Genomic DNA, 19421 nt, shown 5'->3' on the forward strand with positions numbered 1-19421 from the left:
TACTGAAAAGAAGTATCTACTGAAAAGAAGTATCTACTGAAAAGAAGTATCTACTGAAAAGAAGTATCTACTGAAAAGAAGTATCTACTGAAAAGAAGTATCTACTGAAAAGAAGTATCTACTGTAAAGAAGAGAGATATGTGTTTGGTTAGCCTTGTAATTTATACTTTTAAAATGCATAAACATCAAAGACAAAATAGCATATGTAAAGGATAAACGTTAAAGTGTACTAAGAAGAATGTCTGGAAAGGCAATGTGAATAGGGAGAATGTGATAGAGCATCAAGTATTGTTACAATAGTTGTGGGAATTTTCCATGTTAATGAAAATTCGTAAGTGGTGTTTGTATACTAATAGATGTTCAAGAGATTTAACATTGTTCTTCAACTTTGCAAGATTATTACAACTTCTGATATTTGTGAGTACAAAAAGAATATTATTATTGAATTTTCCCCCATCAAATTGTAGATTTGTTTCTTAGGTTTTCAGAATTACTAACCACTATTCTGTTATGTACAGGCAACCCTCACTTAACAAATACTTAAGATATGAATATTTGTTTTAATTATACTTTTAATTTATCAAATTGTTTATATAATGTAATGCAATAAATATCTATGCTAATGTACAAAAAAAAGTTTATTATTTTGCTTGGGCACCCATATTTCTTATGGGGTATATCCACCCATGCAAACTAGTGCAGCGAGTCAGTTACATGTTATGTGAGGATAAATTTCCTTTGATTTGCATCACTATTTCTCACTGCATCCTAACCATAATGGATTCGAAGACACTAGCAAGTACACAGAAAATGTCACTCTCTCATTCACTTTGTCTCTTTTCATCTATCTAGTACTCACCTATTTGTGCTTGTGGGAGTTGAACTTTGCCTCTTTGCTCGTGCTAGTACTCTATGGGTGTTGGGTGTCAAGAGTAGGTTTGAGTGTGGGCAATGATGTGCGGGTAAGGGTGTAGGCGTGTTTGTGTTGGTGTGTGGGAGTCGGCATGTGGGTGTAAGCATAAATGTGTGGGTATTGTGGGAATGAGTGTCAGCATATGGGTGACTGTGTGAGTGGGAGATGAAAGTTGGCATGGTGGTGTCAGTGTTTGGGTGTGGGTCTTTATATGCGAGTACTGTATTGGCATGTAGGTGTGGTTATTGGTATGTGGGTGTAGGTGTTGGCCTGTGGGAGTTTGCCCACCTTCCCCCCCCCCCCCCCTGTGTGTGTGTATGTGTGGAGTGGGGGGGGTTGAGCCCTTCTGTATTCATTCTACTTCCAAAATGTCATCACTGAACACTTTCTCTCAGGTTAAGTACTTTTAGAAGCAGTCACTCATAAATTACATTCATTTGTAGCTGCCATGGTGCATGGATGTTTATAATTTTTACCATTTTGTCCAACAAAAATCAGAACAAATGCTCTCTGCTTTATCACACATTTTGTTCAAACCTCTTATGTAACAACTTCATCTGTAATTTTATTCAGACCTTTAACAAAAATTATTATATTATACAGTATATCTCAACTTGATTATAAGAGAAAATAGTTGTACTGTATAAAAAAATACAGAATTTTAGTTACTTAATTATAATGTGTTAATAACTAAATTATTTATTAATTACTTTCATTATTTTTTACAGGAACCATTAAGCACTAGTCCAAAAACAGTAACTCAAACAGCAACACAAACCAGTCCAGAAGGAATTAAGTTTAACATTGGTTCAACTGGGTCTAGAGATGAAAACCTCCGCCTGTCACCAAAAATGACACGTAAGGATCGGTCTGGAAAGCCACATAGAGGAAAACGTGATCATGCCGTCTCTCCCGCTTCATCTCAACGAGAAAAACCCGGTCCTAATCGTGATAAAGTGAAAGAAGCCATGAGTCCATCTGTGGCAGAATGTTTACGAGCAATTTTTGCTGCATTCCTTTGGCATGAAGGAATTGTGCATGATGCCATGGCTTGTGCCTCTTACATGAAATTCCATCCAGATTTGTCAAAACAAGGAACCTTTCACTGGAAACCTCGTGCCGCAACAGCTGCAAAATCAGAAAAACTAACAAAGGAGCAAAAAGCTCGACAAAGACATTCAGTTGAAGTAAGCACTTACAGCTATTTAAATAATGTGACCCTCCAGAATACTGACGATCTTCTTAAGCCTGGAACAAATGCAAATATCAACGAAGTGCCACGTATTAGTGACAACAGTGAAGATGAGGCAGCTAGTAGAACTGGAGTTTGTTATGTTCAGGGACCTCAGGGACAGAAATTAGCAACAGTAATGGAAGGAGGTACTGGTCCAGAACCTCCAGATTTGCCTCCAGTTCTTCGTCACGTAGTTCTATTGTGGGAAGAACTCACATCTAGTTGCCTAAAAGCTGTTGCTCAGCAGATAATACTTCCATCACCTACAATTCCTGCCCGTTTAAAAAAATCAGATAAGATTAAAGATAAAAGTGATAGGGAAAAGAAAAAGCATAAAAAGAAATCATCTTCAAGTGGTATCCCAATGTTTGGTATTGACCCAGGTATTGGGGAAGATGAAGACGGTGTGTGTGAACTCTGTGGTAGCAATGTTTCTCTGGAAAATATTGAACAGCACTTCCGGACTTTACATCCAGGTTGTGGTGGGTCATCCAAAGGTTGTGGGTATGTTGGAACACGTTGGAAAGTCTTCCCAACCAAAGATCGTGTTTCTCAGCCGTGTGGGGAGGTGGTACGAGGATGTTTCCACATGTGTTGGAGTTGCCGTAATAGACACAAAGGCCAATATAGTCAATTTTCAGGTAGCAAAATTAGTAATGGTCGAACAAAAAGAAAATCAAATAGTAAATTACTTTCTCCTCTTCCCCAGCTGGATGCCCATGTGATTATGAGAAATAATGCAATGTTTTTATTAGATTTAGCAAGTGCAGCAGCATCGGCAATTCCATGTCACAGCCATGCTGTAAGGAGATCACCATGTACAATGCCATCTGTATCACTGAGCCCTGACAACAGTCCTTTTCCTAAGGTAAGCTTACTAATGTAATAAAAAACTAGGACCTCTTATAATTACCCAGTGGTTTCTTATTATTAGATCAGTCTTTATCATTCATAATCAGTTGAAACAACTTATTTAAGTTAACGATTGCTTCTAATTAAATAGCTTTGCCGTGAATATTGGGATTGGGACATAAAATAAGTATTGATAAATTTATTTATAGTCAGTTGCAAAGTACCTCCTCAATATAGGTATATAATTAATTTAACTTGGTCTTCTGTATTTGTAAGAATGAAATCTTCCCTAATTAATTTTTTCCTGTTTCTGTTTCTGTTTCTGTAGTCATTTGAGTGTTAGATGTACTCTGCTAACTTGCTGAGAATTGTTTTCTTTTTTCTTTTTTTTTCTTAGGTAGCATTTCAGTGTTTGCATACTCTCAACTGTCAGCAGCAACACCTCAACCAGCTGCGAGAGGACCTGTTGCTGCATCATACCTTCCACTCGGCAGATAACAATGACTATCGCAGCAGCTCTGCTGAATCGCGCGATAACAATCATAGAGAGCACTCGCCCTTCTCACCCCCAGGTACAACTGGTAACTCTTTTCTAATGAGAGCTATTTGATTCAGCCTCATGTCATTATTTTAATACCACACAAACTTAAGTAAAGAGACTACTTGTTCAAATCTTCACACCTGAAAAGTTGACTAAATTGTAAAAGAACATTCTCTATACCATATTTGCTGGCCCATTGGATGCAGTTTTTCCTTATAATTTACATTATAGTAATACCCTGCTTCTAGTGGACTAAAGTTTCAACTTCTCACTGCCACTGACTGAGCATGCAATTGTAGCAGTAGTCAGATTGGTGGCCTGTTTGATAACTTTTGGATGATAATAACACTTATTACAAACCAAAAATGAAAATCAATAAACTCTGCCTTTTGTTATTCAAATAAGAAGGGTGTTTTTATTGATCTAACAATGTTTACAACAAAGTGATAACCGGTCAGTTCTGGCTGTCATGAGCTGCCTAGTTTGCCGTCTCTTCTTCTTTACGATACAGTACTCGAAGTGTGTGTGAAGGTTTTCTCCTGATGACTGTATGATTAGTGTTGTGGTGGGACATGTCATGGTGGTTTTGGTGGTGACAGTGGGTCAGACGAGAGCTGAGGCTGCTTCTGAATTGGGTGTGTATCGTGCTACCCATTTCCTCTCGCCCTTCTCTAACCCCCAAGCCATCAGAGTCATAGGTCAAAGCAGAGGTCCACATCCTATCCCCCAACCACAAGGGTCCCTCAGGTCTAGCCAAGTACATGTACCAAAGTGTTTAAAATAGTTTAATTTAAAAATAAAATAAAATTAAAAATAGTTAAATGATGCAACATGATTCAATGTTGAAAATTAAACAAATATATTAACAGCAATACATGTACTGTAGTAACAAAGAGTCTATACATACAAGTTAAATGTGCACTTTGGATAACATGACCCTTAGTAATAATTATAAAACTTATTATAAAGTACTGTTATATTCTTAGAGGAAAATATGATATGATATTAAACAAACTTTAACAAGATTAAAATAAGAGAAATTGGCAACTACCACTAGATGGTACAGTATTGACCCAGTCTCTGATCCACAAGCTACTGAGGGCTTCCATAAAAAGGCTAATATGGACTGTAATATGGACTTCCATATTACATTCAATGCTTGATTTTTCTAGTAGTTTCCCGAGCTTAGCTCTGGCACCACTAAGCCTTGGCTAAACACACCAAACCTTTGAGCCTAATCCTTGCCTGCCAAAAGCTAGGACCAGAATCTGGCTCTCACTGCAAGGAGAGAGGAGCCTGGGGATCAGCACTCAACCCAGAATTTGGGAAAAGATTCTCACTTCCATCTGGTGCCATAAGCTCATCACCTGATTTTTGGTTGTGCTGCCTCTTTGGGCATCTGGCTACCAGGCTGCAGCCACTTTGCAGGACTGGGCTTAATGATGTAGGCTTTTGTAGCCCTTGTCTATTGTGAGTTGCACAGATACCATTTCCCCTGTTTTCAATAAGTTTACAAGTGTTTTGTAGTTAACACTTGGTCTAGATATGAGCCAGTATCCTCTGCCACTTCCTCCTATTCCGATAGTTTCAGTTCACTCACTATTATTCCCTGCCCCTTGAGCTCACCTCTGCTCCCCACTGGTGCATTTCTGGCCTGCATTATTGTTTTGCTTTATGGTTTTCCATAAGTGGGGACAGGAAGCCTGTTAGGCTTATCGAGGTCCCTTTTAGGCCATTTACTACTGACTTTTTCCAGGATGCAACCCACAACAGTTGCTTAACTCCCAGTGTCTATTTATGATAGGTGAACATTGGTATCAATTGAAAGATAACATACCTAACCATCGTTGTCTTGCATGAGTATTGAACCTGGGGTTCTCGGTTGTGAGGCAAGCTACAAGACTGATTGGTCTGGATTTATCTCCACTTCCCTTTTCATTTCCCCATCCCTGAGCAGGTCTCCATTGTCTCATGTTCCTTCAGTGGTGTGGCTCAAAGGGGGAATTTAAAGTGGTACTTGCTAGAACCTGGATCTGTTTGTTGGATCCGTTCTCCTTTGTAAACAGGTTCACTTTCAGGCTGTGATACACTACGAGGTCTTGGCTTTATTCTGGTTGGCAAATTACCCTTTAATTTTTTTTTGTGGCACGGGGCAGCTATCCTGTCATCTGCTTACTTTTGTTTTAAGGCATCTGCTCAGATTTTTCATATCTTTCTCTGATGATACTGTGTTCCCAGCAATCAGTAATGCTGTGTAATTTCCTTCCTGCCTCATCTGGTACCCCAGTCACCTTCAGTATTGGTGGTAGTTGACTACATGGTTTGAAACCACTTAGCAGAGGTTTACCATTTTGGTGCATTGTTTCCGGTCTTCTACAAACAGATTTTTATGGTTCTCGGTGGTCTCCATTCTAAGTTTCCCTCATTCTCTGCCTTGTATGTTCTCGGGGCCATGGAATTGGTTCTTGAGTTGTTTGCTCCACCTACTGCAGAAAACAGTTACGGACTTCCATGCAGCTTGTCATGCCTTCTAGTTTTCCATCTTCATTTCTCTTCAGGAGTCATCTTAGTTTCTCTCCTCTCCTAGTCCCAGAGGAAGAGGTTTTTGCAGATTTAGGGAGCTTTAGTTCCTGGTTAGCAAGAATGGATCTCAGAGGCCTGGTATTTTTAGCTAAAGCATGGTGGTACTAGAGCTAGCTCAGGGAGCTACTGGGGCCCACTAGAAAAGGGTGTTTAACTTTCATTACATTCAGCACTTTCTTTTCTTTTTGTTCTCTTATTTTTTCTGGACTGTTGCCTCCCCACCTCATGAAAGTGGGAAACAAGGCAGTGATGAAGATGATGAATATAAGAAATGCAATATGACTTACTTTTTAAGGGGCTTCCCACCAAGAATCTCCTGCATCTGATACAGAGATGCCTCGGGGCCGTCCATTCCATCGATCCATATCAGTCACGGTGGGAACCTCAGGACAAGACTGGAGCTCTGCAGCAGCATCTGCTTCAGCCTCTCAGCTTGAACATGATCATAAAGCTACTGTTGTTCTTAGAAAACGCAACAACAGCAGTGGTGAAAATGCAGGTAACACACTACTGTACTTTATAAAACAACTAGTCAAGTATGAAAATGGTTCGATATTTAGTCCAAACATTAGCTGGAAATTTGTTCCACTCTAAGTATAGCCTGTGGCATCATTATTAGAAAGTACTCCTAGAGTTAAATTATATATTTAAGTTGCTGTGCATAAATCATTCATATTAATGTGTATGTAGTAAATATAATGAGGGTATTTAATTTTGGGACCATGTTGCCACAAATTACAATATAGTGAAAAGTAAAAGGTTCACATGTTTGTTTAGAATTCAGAACTGTGGTCAAACGTTTTGTATTGTTTTGAACAAAGTGGAACGTTAAGTGTTAAAAGAAGGTATTGCAAATGATTAATAAATTTAGGAAAGAAACAAGATATACTCTGTTCACATTAGAGTAATAATTTTTAGATATTGTGTAAAGGATTATAATGGACAGATGAGAGAATATTGGAATACTTAAGGATAGTATTCTCTTGAGTGTTACAACATATCTTGTGAGAGTTTGTTTTACAAATGAGGTTGTTTTTAATTGTTTCTACTGAAGGCTTCTCACACAACTGTCCTGTTGATCACATGCTTTACAAAAATCAAATCATTTAGTCGGTCAATGAGAGTTGTTTCCTTCAATTTTGAAAACTCACTTTTTCTTAACTGCAGAGAAGCATTAGTTGAAGATTTTCCTGTTATCATAAATGGCTGAGCTTAGATGTCTTACATTTTATTACAATATATGATATAACAAGAGTTTTATTCTGCAAGAAATTAAATGTGACATGTATTTCATTTACCCTTTTTGTTTGAAAAGCTATCATGTATAATACTCAAATGACCTGAAAGACATAACAAGTAATATAACCTTCATTTCAAGGAATACAAAATAACTCAGTTAATTGTCATCATCAGTGGAGATTACATGAAGGCAGCAAGAATTTTGAACTGCTACTGTAGTTAAAAAGTAATAAAGCACAGTTTTGTAAGACATATTATTTCACAAAAGAATACAGTAGTAGTTTGTTTTAAGGCGGAGATGCACTCTATACATGACACCTTTACCTTCTATTGGTTTGAGAGTTTAGACATGTCTCATGAGAGGCTGCTATTAGCCTTGGCAGTAGTATTTAGTACTGATAAGTGCTTCAATCAATCCAGTAATTTTGTGCCAAGCAGTAGTTGATAATTAGAAACAAAGTATCAGTTGGAAGACAATTATGTATTGTACTCCATTATTCTCTGTCATGACCCATCCTCTCCTCCAGGAAACACTACCTTCCATGGATTGACGAGTCTTTGCTCTGTTTATCCAATGTCGGTTGAGTGTGGCTTGCAATGCTTAACTTTTGAACAAAGAATAATAAACAAAGATGTTCCATTCTGTAACGAAGTGACTTAGTTCTGTTCTTTCTAGTTTGACTGTTGGGAGAATCAAGTTGAGATAGAAAGGCTAACCTAAATGCTAACAGAACATAGTGTTACATCTCTAATTACCTTGTTACATCTCCAGAGAAATGTATTTACAATATAATAAAATAAAAAATCTTTCTTCTCTCATTGTATTAGCATTCACAATTTTCTTTTGCAGTTGATAGTGGTGGTAGTTCCCTGCTAGTGCACCCGTCAGCAGCGCTGGAACGCTTAGCTACTTGCATTGAACGAGGAGGTGGGCCAACTGGGGACCCAGGTGGACGAGCACGTCAGGTCATTATCAGACCCATCATGGCATTCATATTCCAGAATCATGACCTGGAAACCCTTGCATTTGCAATGCGTCACGCAACTCGTAAAGCAGCTGCAAGAGTATATGCAATGCAGGTACTGTAGAAAAGCATCTCCTGTTGTCTCTACTGCATTGTACGCCATGTTTGATCTTTTAAAATAGTGGAATTGATTCTCATCTTCTAATTTGTTTGTATTTTAAATGTCATGGTGACATCAGCCCTGTTTTGTCTTTTGCAGAGGTGTTAGTACTGAGGGCCCCAGGTTTTTCTGGTATAAGAGTTTACTTTCTGTGATCATTTTTGTATCTGCACTGAACTTGTTTCTTTTCCCTGAAATGTGTAGGGAAGGTTTCCATGTACCTTCGCCAAAACACAGCAGTTTTGGCAAGGGTACACAAGGGATTTGTAATACTTCATTACTACCTTGTAGAGTTGTGAAAACTATATGAACGCAATTGGTATACATATCATGTAATTATAATGGAATATTATGCCATGACGCCTATCACATTGGCATAAAACCTCTGCAGTAATAACTACATTGCATGGTAAACGATCATGAAATGATAGCAGGATATATTCATGTTTCAAGGTAAACTCCATCCGTATAAAGCTATTTATTATATCCATATTAGTATCATTCATGTAAAACCCAGACAATAACTGTTTAAATCAACATATGATGTTCGAACCCTCATCACGGCTCCTACAGATGCAGTCATGTTAGTGTGATTACTATCTGTGTAATAAATAATAATAACAATAACAATAATAATAATAATAATAATAATAATAATAATTCTTGCTATATATGACTCTTTAGGCACTAAACTGGTTACTGCGAAGTGTAACTCAACCAACGTGTCTACACGACTTGTTGTGGTGCTTTGTTGCTGCTCTGACCCCTTCCGTTCCCTGCCATGCCACCCCCTTCTGATGACCATAATCCACAAGATCATCCCCATCTTAGAGACAAGTCTCATGATCTGGTGAGAACAATTTTGCTCTCTACATAATTTGTGCATTAATGATGTATTTTTATTTATTTTCAAGACTAAGTTGTTGGTCTATTTGATAATTGTAAGTTGTAATACAGCTTGGGAATGTTAGATTATTAGTTATTCATATTTATGTACAAGGTGGTAGACAATGATATTCTAGAGGAGTTTTTTCATTTATGAACTAGTGGGAGATGAGAAGATATGTTACATGGAAATAATCTGCCATTGGTAATTTGCCTGTGACTCATTTCATGGCAGATCCTGATTTGTTTATTAGACATTTCTTTCCATACTGTCACATAGCTTTCTCTTTTTTCTGTCATCCTAGTTCTCATAATTATTTGCAGTGCACTCTTGATACATGGATCTGTGCTATCATATACTATCAGTATTCATTATTCTGCTATATGTCATTATTCAGTTTTATTCTGTCAAATGTCATAAGAGTGTCAGATCTAAGCAAGCCATCAATAGAATTACAAAATACTCATCCCTGATTTGACTGGTAGTGGAGACCCAAAAATTTTATTTGTGTAATGCAGTATGTCTCTACCTTTGCATTAATTAATTAAAAAATATCCCAGCACTTAGCCTTTAAACCAAAACCCTTATCAAACTTGCAGTATCTGTCTCCACCTTTTATTCAGTTGATAATAATATAATATTTATGACAGGATGGTGATATGGTGGTGCTGGAACATCCTTTAAGCGACGTAACTCTTGCGGGTGATGCAGTCCACCCGTTGCCTCGAACATTTCACCAGTTGCTGCAAACAGTTGCTGATCTTATGATGCTCCTTCCTCCTGGTTCACCACTTACAAATGATGGCTGTCAGGTATTTTGACCTTATAATGTCATTAGATAAATCTTTTTAAGCATATTTTTATATGTGGATGTGAATCACCTAAGAAAATCTAAGACAGCTTCCATAGGAAGTTACCTTATTACTTCCTGGTGGTAGAGTTCTCAGTAGCTTCCTGATGATATAACCTGGAAGCACCCAAACCTTGGGGAACACCTGAGGACTCTTATATCTGACAGAAGCCTACAGGAGACCAGAACTAGAATCTGGCCCTCCCTCAGAGAGGTGAAAGAGTGTCAAGAAAATCCCACCAGAAAGCAAACAAGTGATCTAAAACAAGCAACTTCCTGGAAACATTTGTAACCATGACGATATTACTGTAATGCAAACTATCATTACTGCAGTGAGTCATACCTAGATAAACTTGTTCACCACCACTTGATCAGCAGCCTTAGTGATCCAGTGTCAGGGGGTAATTGTCAACTTGGCCTTGGCTCTTCTGAAGCAACTAATTGACTACTCAGGAAGGGGTTTTGCATCTACACTCAAAGCCTTACTATTTTTTGTATCAAGCTGTAAGCTGTTCCTTGTTAATTCAGTTGTTTTGCAGTCTGAAATACTAATATATACAGCAATTTAAGTTTTTTATTTTTATCCTTCAGATGCTGGGGGCTTCGATTTACTCCAACAGATCATGATTTTCTCCACCAAAGTCATGTCTTTTCCAACATTTCCAAGATCCTTTCACGATCTGAAGAGGTGTTAGGAGCTGGAGAGGAAGGTGTCACCTCTATGTATGAGAGTCATGGACCGGTGAGTTGAAACATGTTGTCTATGCCTATCTCGCTCCGTATCTTTTAGCCAGTATTGTACATGTTCTAAATTAAACAAAATATTTATATTTATTTCTTGGGCATATTTCTCTTTTCAGTTACTGAGTTGATCAGGTTTTGAAACATGATAAAGAATTGTTAATCACAATACTGTATAACAATAGCAGTATATCATATGTTACACATAATATTATGTAAGGTGCACATTACATACAGTATTTTAGTATTTTTATTTAGTTGTTCTTATAATTATATACCATACAGCAGTTTTATGTAAAGTAAAAAAATATTTCAAAATGTTATCTTTATCCCTTTCTGATTACTTGTTTTCTGCTGTAACTACCTCCAAGACTCTTTCTGTAAGTGTATACTTTTCTTTCTTTAGATCTAATAAGGTAATCTTCACAAAATATTGTGACTTGAGAATGGTCCAGGACGGACGGAAACGTGGTCGTCCCTTCACCTTCTAGTGTGTGGTCTGGTCAACATTCACAAAATATTCATATTTCCTAAATAAAATGCTAACATAATTATCAATAAAATATTGTTAAAGTTTTTGGCACAGTAATTTAAATATAATTACAGTTTGTCTTATGCTGGGTATTGTCAGAAATATATTTAACTCATGTGATATCTTGTCTTTTGCATTTTACAAGAGAATTAAAATGCATATTATGATTTTTGGACAAAGAGCATTATATACCTGGTTCATCTTTATACAGAATTGTACCCTTGTGAAGAATATGTCCATACATCTCAGGGAGACATACATCTCTACCCTTTCAGTAATTTAACACTGCAGTTCCTGGTGGTTATCATAATTGGTTATCATAATTCCCAAGATCCCATCTCATCGTGGAGGATAGTGTTCATTTTTGTTCAAGCTTTAGCCATTTTCCATAACCTATCCTCATTGGCAATGTCAGAAAACTATCATAAATATTTAGCCAGGCGATGGAATTATTCCTCTCTTTCCTATTTGGCATTCGGCTGTAATGGCATAACTAAGAATGAGGTAATTTTTTTAATGCCTATCATCTCTGCAATGCCTACCTCATCTCCAAAGCCTACCTCCTAAAAAATGCCTATCTCATCTGCAATTCCTACCTCATCTGCAATGCCTGCTTCATTTGCAGTGCCTGCCTCATCTACAATGCCTATCTCATCTGCAAAGCCTACTACATAAAAAATGCCTATCACTTTTACAATAAAAGATGTCAATTTTACCAATTTGTGTAGTCGTATGTGGATTTGTATTCTGTATACAATATTTATATAAATACCAGTATATATTTTTATTTATTAGGTAACAAGTATGGTGGAAAGCCTGCATGACTTAATGAGTGAGTGTGAGATCCGTGCCTCAAGCAGGCAAGCAATGGTTCCATCTCTGACCGATTCATCCACCGAAACCTTCTGGGAATCGGGCGACGAAGACCGTAACAAGACAAAGGCCCTAACTATTACATGTCCTATATCTGTTCGGCCACAAACCATTTATGTTCATATTGATAATTGCAGAGACCTTGGGGTAAGTTTTTCAGGCAATTTTGATTAACTTACCTTTGTACCTCACAACACAACTTAATCATAAGGATGAATTCAGACTGTACAGTGAGCTCCATCATATCCAACAGAGTCAGAACACCTTATTGCTTACTAATATGGTACAGTATATCATTAATTCGGAGCATATTTTCTCTCCCACCTATTGTAAGAAAATGCTTTAGAAATTGTACACATCCACATCAGTTTTGTAGCATTAGGCATTAGATGTGACCTGGGAATTGCTTTATTAATGTGGAAACTTCTAGATATTCTAGTGAAAGGTTCTGGTGCAAATACATTTTGTATGTCTAAATCATGGATTGTCACAACAAATTTAACATTTAAAGCATCCCCCTTATAATTAGATGTTACACAGATAGGAGAGATGCTGGCAGAATCCTTGTTTATAGAATGCACTGGTGGATTTCCTGTCCTCTATTGTTGTTCAAAAAAAGTCCTTTGTTGTATCTTAAGGTCCTAGATGTGATCTTGACATCTGTTTCTGTGCTAATTCAGAAATTAACCATGCTACGTTCCTCATCCTTTTGATTACAAATGAATGCAGCCACTTACATGATATTATGACATGACTGAGTCATGTGACGTGACTCAGTAGTGCAGTTATACTGGGCAGATGGAATGTGGCACACACTTCTCATTAAATAAAAAAAATGCAACATAGGCTTTTGCAGTGTGAAAATTGCACAGGGGTGAAGGAATACTCAAGCAAAAAATTATGACCATTTACTTTAATATCAAAATGAACAAATTACATAGGAAAAATACACAAAACCCCTGATTGACAAACTGACTAGGAGACACTAATAACCTAAATGTATTTACAGAATGAGAGCTGTACTCGTGTTGTCCCATCTTCCCAGTACTCTTTGTCATATGACACTTTAAAACTACTCGCAGTCTTGGCCTCCACCATTTTCTCACTTGTTTGAATCGTCTTCCACATTGTTTGAGAAAGTAAATTTCCTTGTGTTTCTCTGGCAGCTGTGTTAGCTTAAATCTATGACTATTAGTCTGCAGCCATCAAACGCTGGCTAAATATCTGCTATTAAAGTGTGTGCTTGTGATAAAACAAAGGCATCACCAGACTAGTGACTTTATTGATCATATAATTGCAGTGTAGTAGCCTGCAATAAGACAATCCATACAGTTTCAAGCCAGTATAACAAGTAGTTTAACAAGAAGCAATTATTGCTTATAACACTAAGCAATATGTTTAACAATAGGTAGTTTAACAACGAAAATAACAAGTCATTAACAATAAGCAATGAAATTAAACAAAGAAAGAAGTGAAATTTTACTAGAAATTACATTTTACCAACCTAAATGCAAGCTCGACCTGGCTGATCTGACGGTCAGAACACCAGTAGGTGAGCAAGCGTCCAGCCGGTATGACATTAGCTCCACCACTTGGTACAGGGGCTACGAATGTATGACATTTTACCACATTCACCACCATTTAGCATTTAAGTACTATAGTCCCGAAGATGTGTAGGGGTTCAGCACGTCCTTCCAGATCATCGCAAGGACTCCAGCACAGTTGGAGGATCAAGTGTTCCGGGTGGTTCCTGCATACTGCATTCTCGAGGGAGCGGTACTTCAGAGATTGGTTCTCTATTTGATGTTAAAAAGCTAGAAACTTCGTAAAGAAGCAGTTCAGGAGAAGTTGAACCTAGATGAAACGGGTCGGGGATCTACCCCAGCTTCCACAATTGGGGGTGGTTGGTGTTGAACGGGGAGAGCGGGATCCGGCCTCTAGCTCCGCCCCCTGATACAGGGGCTACGAATGTATGACATTTTACCACAATGCTCATCATGGAGTTTCTCCGCATTTTCTGGTTTTTGGTCCTCCACCTTTCATGTTTGTCTATGCCTCTCATGATGGAGTTCCTAATGTGATTGTTTTCTGGACATCAATTTTTGTCCAACAACATTGTTGTCTCTTCTAGGCTTTAGCCACAATTTTTCCTCTTCTCCATTTATTTTGTTGGATCAAGCATTTTCCACAGTCATCTCTCCCATGTTCCATTAGACCCCTCCTGGTCTCTTGATATGGTCATGGATTTCTTATGTTCTCATTAATGTCTCCATTATTCATGGACCTGACTTGTAAGGTATTAAAATAACATCTCAGTGTCAACACACTTTTGCTGATCATTTTATTTATTTATTTTATTTGTTATTTATTTATATATACTTACATTCTTGTATAGCTACTAGCACGTGTTGTGTTTCGAACAAGTCCTTAATCCTACCTTCCCCGGGATACGACCCACCAAATTGTTTAACAACCAGATACCCATTTTACTGTTGGGTTAAACAGAGGCAACAGTTAAGGATTTGTGCCCAGTAACTCCTTCCCGGCCAGGATGCAAACCCAGGACAAAGAGCTCGCGAAACGCCAGGCGAGCATCTTACCACTACACCACGGGGACTGCAAGGCATATCATTATAAGGTGTCATATGTTTATACACTTGTAAGGTGTTAAAATAATACACCTTTAGTGATCATTGGTATGCAATCTTTTTATATCTTCAGATTATTTTGTTTGTAAATTTTGTTTGAATGTAAAAGTAGCAATTTTATTAATATAATACAGTATATGGATTTTGTTGTGAAAATTACATATGTATTTGTTGAAAGTCCCATCTTCATTTTTATACTGAATAAACATTTTCTGACACTTTTCAGAACAAAGTATCCAGTGTGGTATTTAAGTGTGGTGGAGCCATTGATGATATGATTGTAGCAAGAAAAGTAGATGTGGAAAGCAGATTTACTGGCTGGCTTCATGCTGTTCTACCCTGTGAGAATCCATCATAATTTATTACCTACACATGCAGACACCAGCCAACATTCAAAATACAATTTACATACAGTAAAATTACATTAACCACTGCACCTGCGCAAAGCGCCTTTAGGCGCTCTGAGAGTTGTGGTATTTTTTTTAATTTGGCTATATTTAATGTTTTAATGTTTTCATTACTAATTTGTGCTTTGAAATGGAAGTTAACTTTACCTGAACATTTATGAAAACAACAAAAATATGCCCTTGACAATTACACTAAAATGTTTTAGCTGAAACCAGGTGCGCAGTGCAGATGGTTAAGTGTGCATGAGTGGCATTAATCTTGCCTCAGAAGGGTTTAAGTATTCACTTATAATGTCTCGGTGACCAACCCTAAACTTAAGTTATTTTCCACAGTATATATGTATGAGGCTCTAAAACGTAGACACTTCAGTGTTGGTTAGTTCTGTCATGATTTTATTTTTGTTTCGTATCTTTGATTTCTAATTTAGGTCTGTGATACAGACCTAAATTGCAAATCAAAGTCTGTGTCTAGGATGTTGAATAACTTCAAAATAATTTAGTGTTACAAAATACTTAAATACAGGTTTGTTACAGCTACAAAATTGTCATTTGTATGATAATTATTTTGTTGATTTAATCACTTGTACTATGTTAGAAGTTCATGTGTTTTGTAAAAAAAAAAAAAATTAACATTTTATCGAGACATAGAACTATTAATATACTATATATACAAATAATAATTTGAATCTAGACATAATTGCTTTTTTTGTTACAGGTGATATAATCACTACCATGGTCATTGAAATAAGAGGACCTGACCAAAGTGTGCGTGTGCGACAAGTGAGGGTGCTTGGCAGTGGTGACAGTGAAGGGGGAGCATGTTCACGACCCGTGCGGCAGCATTCTCCTCTTACTATCCAACATCGTGCCTGTGAGCAAGAGACTCTTAAAGTGTTCAGACTCATTACTGGACAGGTAGGTATTTCTAGATATAATTTGGGTTCTCGTGAAGCTTCTGGGAGGAAATTAGTATATAATGGTTAGACGTCTCTCTTGATATCCTTTAACCTTCTGTTTATAATACTTTTATATAGTTGTGGTGCCACAAAAGTTGGAGATAGAGTAAACAACAACAACAATAATGATGATTATGATAAATCAATTATTCAAATGCTTTTGATATTTTGTAAAACATATACAGTATGTCTTACTCTGGTTATAAGGCAGTAAAATGTTATTCCTTTCAACTTGGTTATTTCTTTCTAGGTATTTGGCCGCCTTATAATAACTGCAGAAAGTGGGAACAGAGGCGGAGGAGAAGCAGGCGACATCTGTGCAGGAAACATAGAAGTTGGAGAGGAGCAAGAACGTAACAATGATCTTAGAGAACATATGGTTGGCATCCTGTTTTCAAGATCTAAACTTACACATCTTCAGAAGCAGGTAGGAGTAAATTTCTTTTCTTATATATATTACTATAAACTTCCATCAGATAGGTATCTTATATTATGCTTTTACTATTACTGTAAAGGCTTTGTTTAAAAGTTATATTTGCCTAACAATGCCTTATGCCTCAATGACTTTGGAATATTCAAGGAAGGTATCATTTTGATAAGTTTCAGTCATCCACCAAGCTTGCAACTTCCAATTTTCTGTACTCCCTGCTTTGAGCCTTTGACATAGACATGTCAAAACCTTGATTTGGTGGCAGGTGCTGTCAACATCATGCTATTATCTATTTCATTGTTACATTGTTCTCTCTGGGAACTTGTCACTGTGGACAAGGTGGCTACATGTTATATCCTTTCTAAACACTTCAAAAGTCTACAATATACTAAGTCAACAAAATAAGTATGAAAATTGCCATAGTGGAAGACAGCATAATACTACAATCAGCAGTGATAATTGGCAAAAGAATGAACAATGAAAAACCACATGATGCCCAGCCAGTCCTCTAGAGTTGTCACACCACAGAAATTAAGTTCTAAATTGCCCAAACTTAACCAATGGCCCAACACATAGAAAACATGAATTTTTGTGAGCTGCTATGATTTATAATACATCAGGTTTTGTCCATTAAGGATTTTGACATCAAAATCTAATGTATTATTGAGAAGGACAGATCAAGATGCTGGCATACACACAGCAAGACAACAGAATAAGTGCACAAGGCACTTACTGAATACTGAAAGTAAACAGTAGGCTGTAATGATGCTTGCAAACAAGAACATAATAATAGTAGTATGCAGTATAATAATATTTAGAAATAACCAAATTTTCTTAATGTTTCCTTTATTTTAAGACCCCCTCCACCCCCTTCAGTAACTCTTCAATCTCACAGTTAATTGGCTTTTACACTTCACATCATTCCATGACATTTTCCATGTGCCTTTCAACTTGTCAGTGATTCATCTGTAGATTTACGACTATCAATATTGTAGATAAAATATTGGTATTTAGTAATTGGTCAGTTAAATATTATTGTCACATAAGTGGTCTATGTATATATTTCTAGGTTTGTGCGCACATAGTACAGGCTATACGCAAGGAAACAGTAAGGGCCCGTGAAGAATGGGAGGCTGGACTGAGCTGTGGAGGTTTAGGTACTCCAGCTACTCCTGAAGAAGGTCAAAATAATCCTCCCGACACTTACTGCTTTGAGATGTTGTCCATGGTCTTGGCTCTGAGTGGATCAGCAGTAGGACGTGCACATCTAGCTCAACAGGATCGTTTACTAAGGCACTTGCTATCACTGTTACACACTGGCTCTGCTCGTGTCCAAAGACAGGTAAGATTGCTTGTAATTTTCATGTGATACCATCTGTATGTGTAACTCCATTCTATTGTGCACTGAATTTGTACAGTTTTATTTGGTTAGTACTCTTGCGAAGAATTCCCTCATGACCTCTTTCATATATGCAGTGAGCAACCATGGGAATAATACACACCCCTTTCAAACTCTTCTATTAATATAAAACATTAGCATATTAGGTCATTAACATGTACACATGTTCTGCATTTCAATGCTCTTCACAGCATTTATTAAGAAAAATCTTATAATATTTGCCACGTGCCATCTCCATTAAATATCTCATTATATATGTATTATCCATGCAACCAATTCAACTACTGTACAGATATCACCACGGTAGATAATACTCGATTAATAGAAAATGTGCAGGAAGTAGACATGAAGTTTTCAAGAGAGTTGTGTCAAGGGAGAACAATTAACAATGAGGGAGTTTACAGCTGCATGTTTATGTATATACACTGCCCTATATATCTGTATGGGTTGATAATGGGTGATTATTTGATTGGTTGGATTTTGTTGCCGAGCACTGATTTAAGTGCGTGTGTGTGTGTGTGTTTGTATTTCAAGCTATAGAACACTAAAAAGTTTCATCGAATTGTAGTTATTTTCTACTTTTATGAACTTTCAGCTATATGGGTTTAAATTGTATACACTTTGAGTTATAGATAACTTAAATATGTATTCCCCATGTACACCATTTAACCCTTGCACTGCTCACCTATTTTCGGCAAAAACGTCTTGGTACAATTGTCAAGGACATATTTTTGTTATTTTTACAAATGTTCAGGTAAATTTAATGTCAAAATGTTTCCAAAGTCAACTATTTCCATTTCAAAACACAAATAGTAATGAAAACATTAAAAAACATTAAAATATAGCCAAATTAAAAAACAAAAAGCACAACTCTCTGAGCGCCTAAAGGCGCTTTGCGCAGTGCAGTGGTTAAGAACTGCAAAAAGACTTGGTTACATTACAAATAACCATTACTTGCTTTCCCCCCTCCCCCCCCCTCATCCCCCTCTACCCCCCCTCATTTTCCCCTTTACCTGCACTTCCCCTCCACCTTCCCCACACTTCTCTCCCCCCCCCCCCTTCCCCCATACTTTTCCCTCCCCAAATAGTGTACAGTCAAGTCTCTTGGGAGCTTATTAGCCTACATCTCGACTGGGTTTTTTTTTCAACCCTGTATATCTCGCTTCTTCCACACTTGTAAACATCGACTCTCTCGCTTACTAACATTTCTCC

General features: G+C 37.3%; 1 protein-coding gene across 1 annotated transcript in view; it reads left to right on the forward strand.

Moving 5' to 3' along the window:
* Positions 1–19421, forward strand: part of hiw (MYC binding protein highwire) — a 152940-nt gene that overhangs the window by 118952 nt on the left and 14567 nt on the right. Inside the window, 14 exon segments of the mRNA XM_045726441.2 lie at positions 1642–3015; positions 3397–3571; positions 6419–6622; positions 8213–8442; positions 9172–9258; positions 9260–9337; positions 10024–10164; positions 10166–10185; positions 10815–10965; positions 12292–12516; positions 15244–15358; positions 16140–16339; positions 16631–16807; positions 17880–18152. Of these exon segments, the coding sequence (XP_045582397.2) occupies positions 1642–3015; positions 3397–3571; positions 6419–6622; positions 8213–8442; positions 9172–9258; positions 9260–9337; positions 10024–10164; positions 10166–10185; positions 10815–10965; positions 12292–12516; positions 15244–15358; positions 16140–16339; positions 16631–16807; positions 17880–18152 (3450 nt within the window).

This window comes from Procambarus clarkii, chromosome 71 (genome assembly GCF_040958095.1).
Source record: "Procambarus clarkii isolate CNS0578487 chromosome 71, FALCON_Pclarkii_2.0, whole genome shotgun sequence".
NCBI classification, from domain to species: Eukaryota; Metazoa; Arthropoda; class Malacostraca; order Decapoda; family Cambaridae; genus Procambarus; species Procambarus clarkii.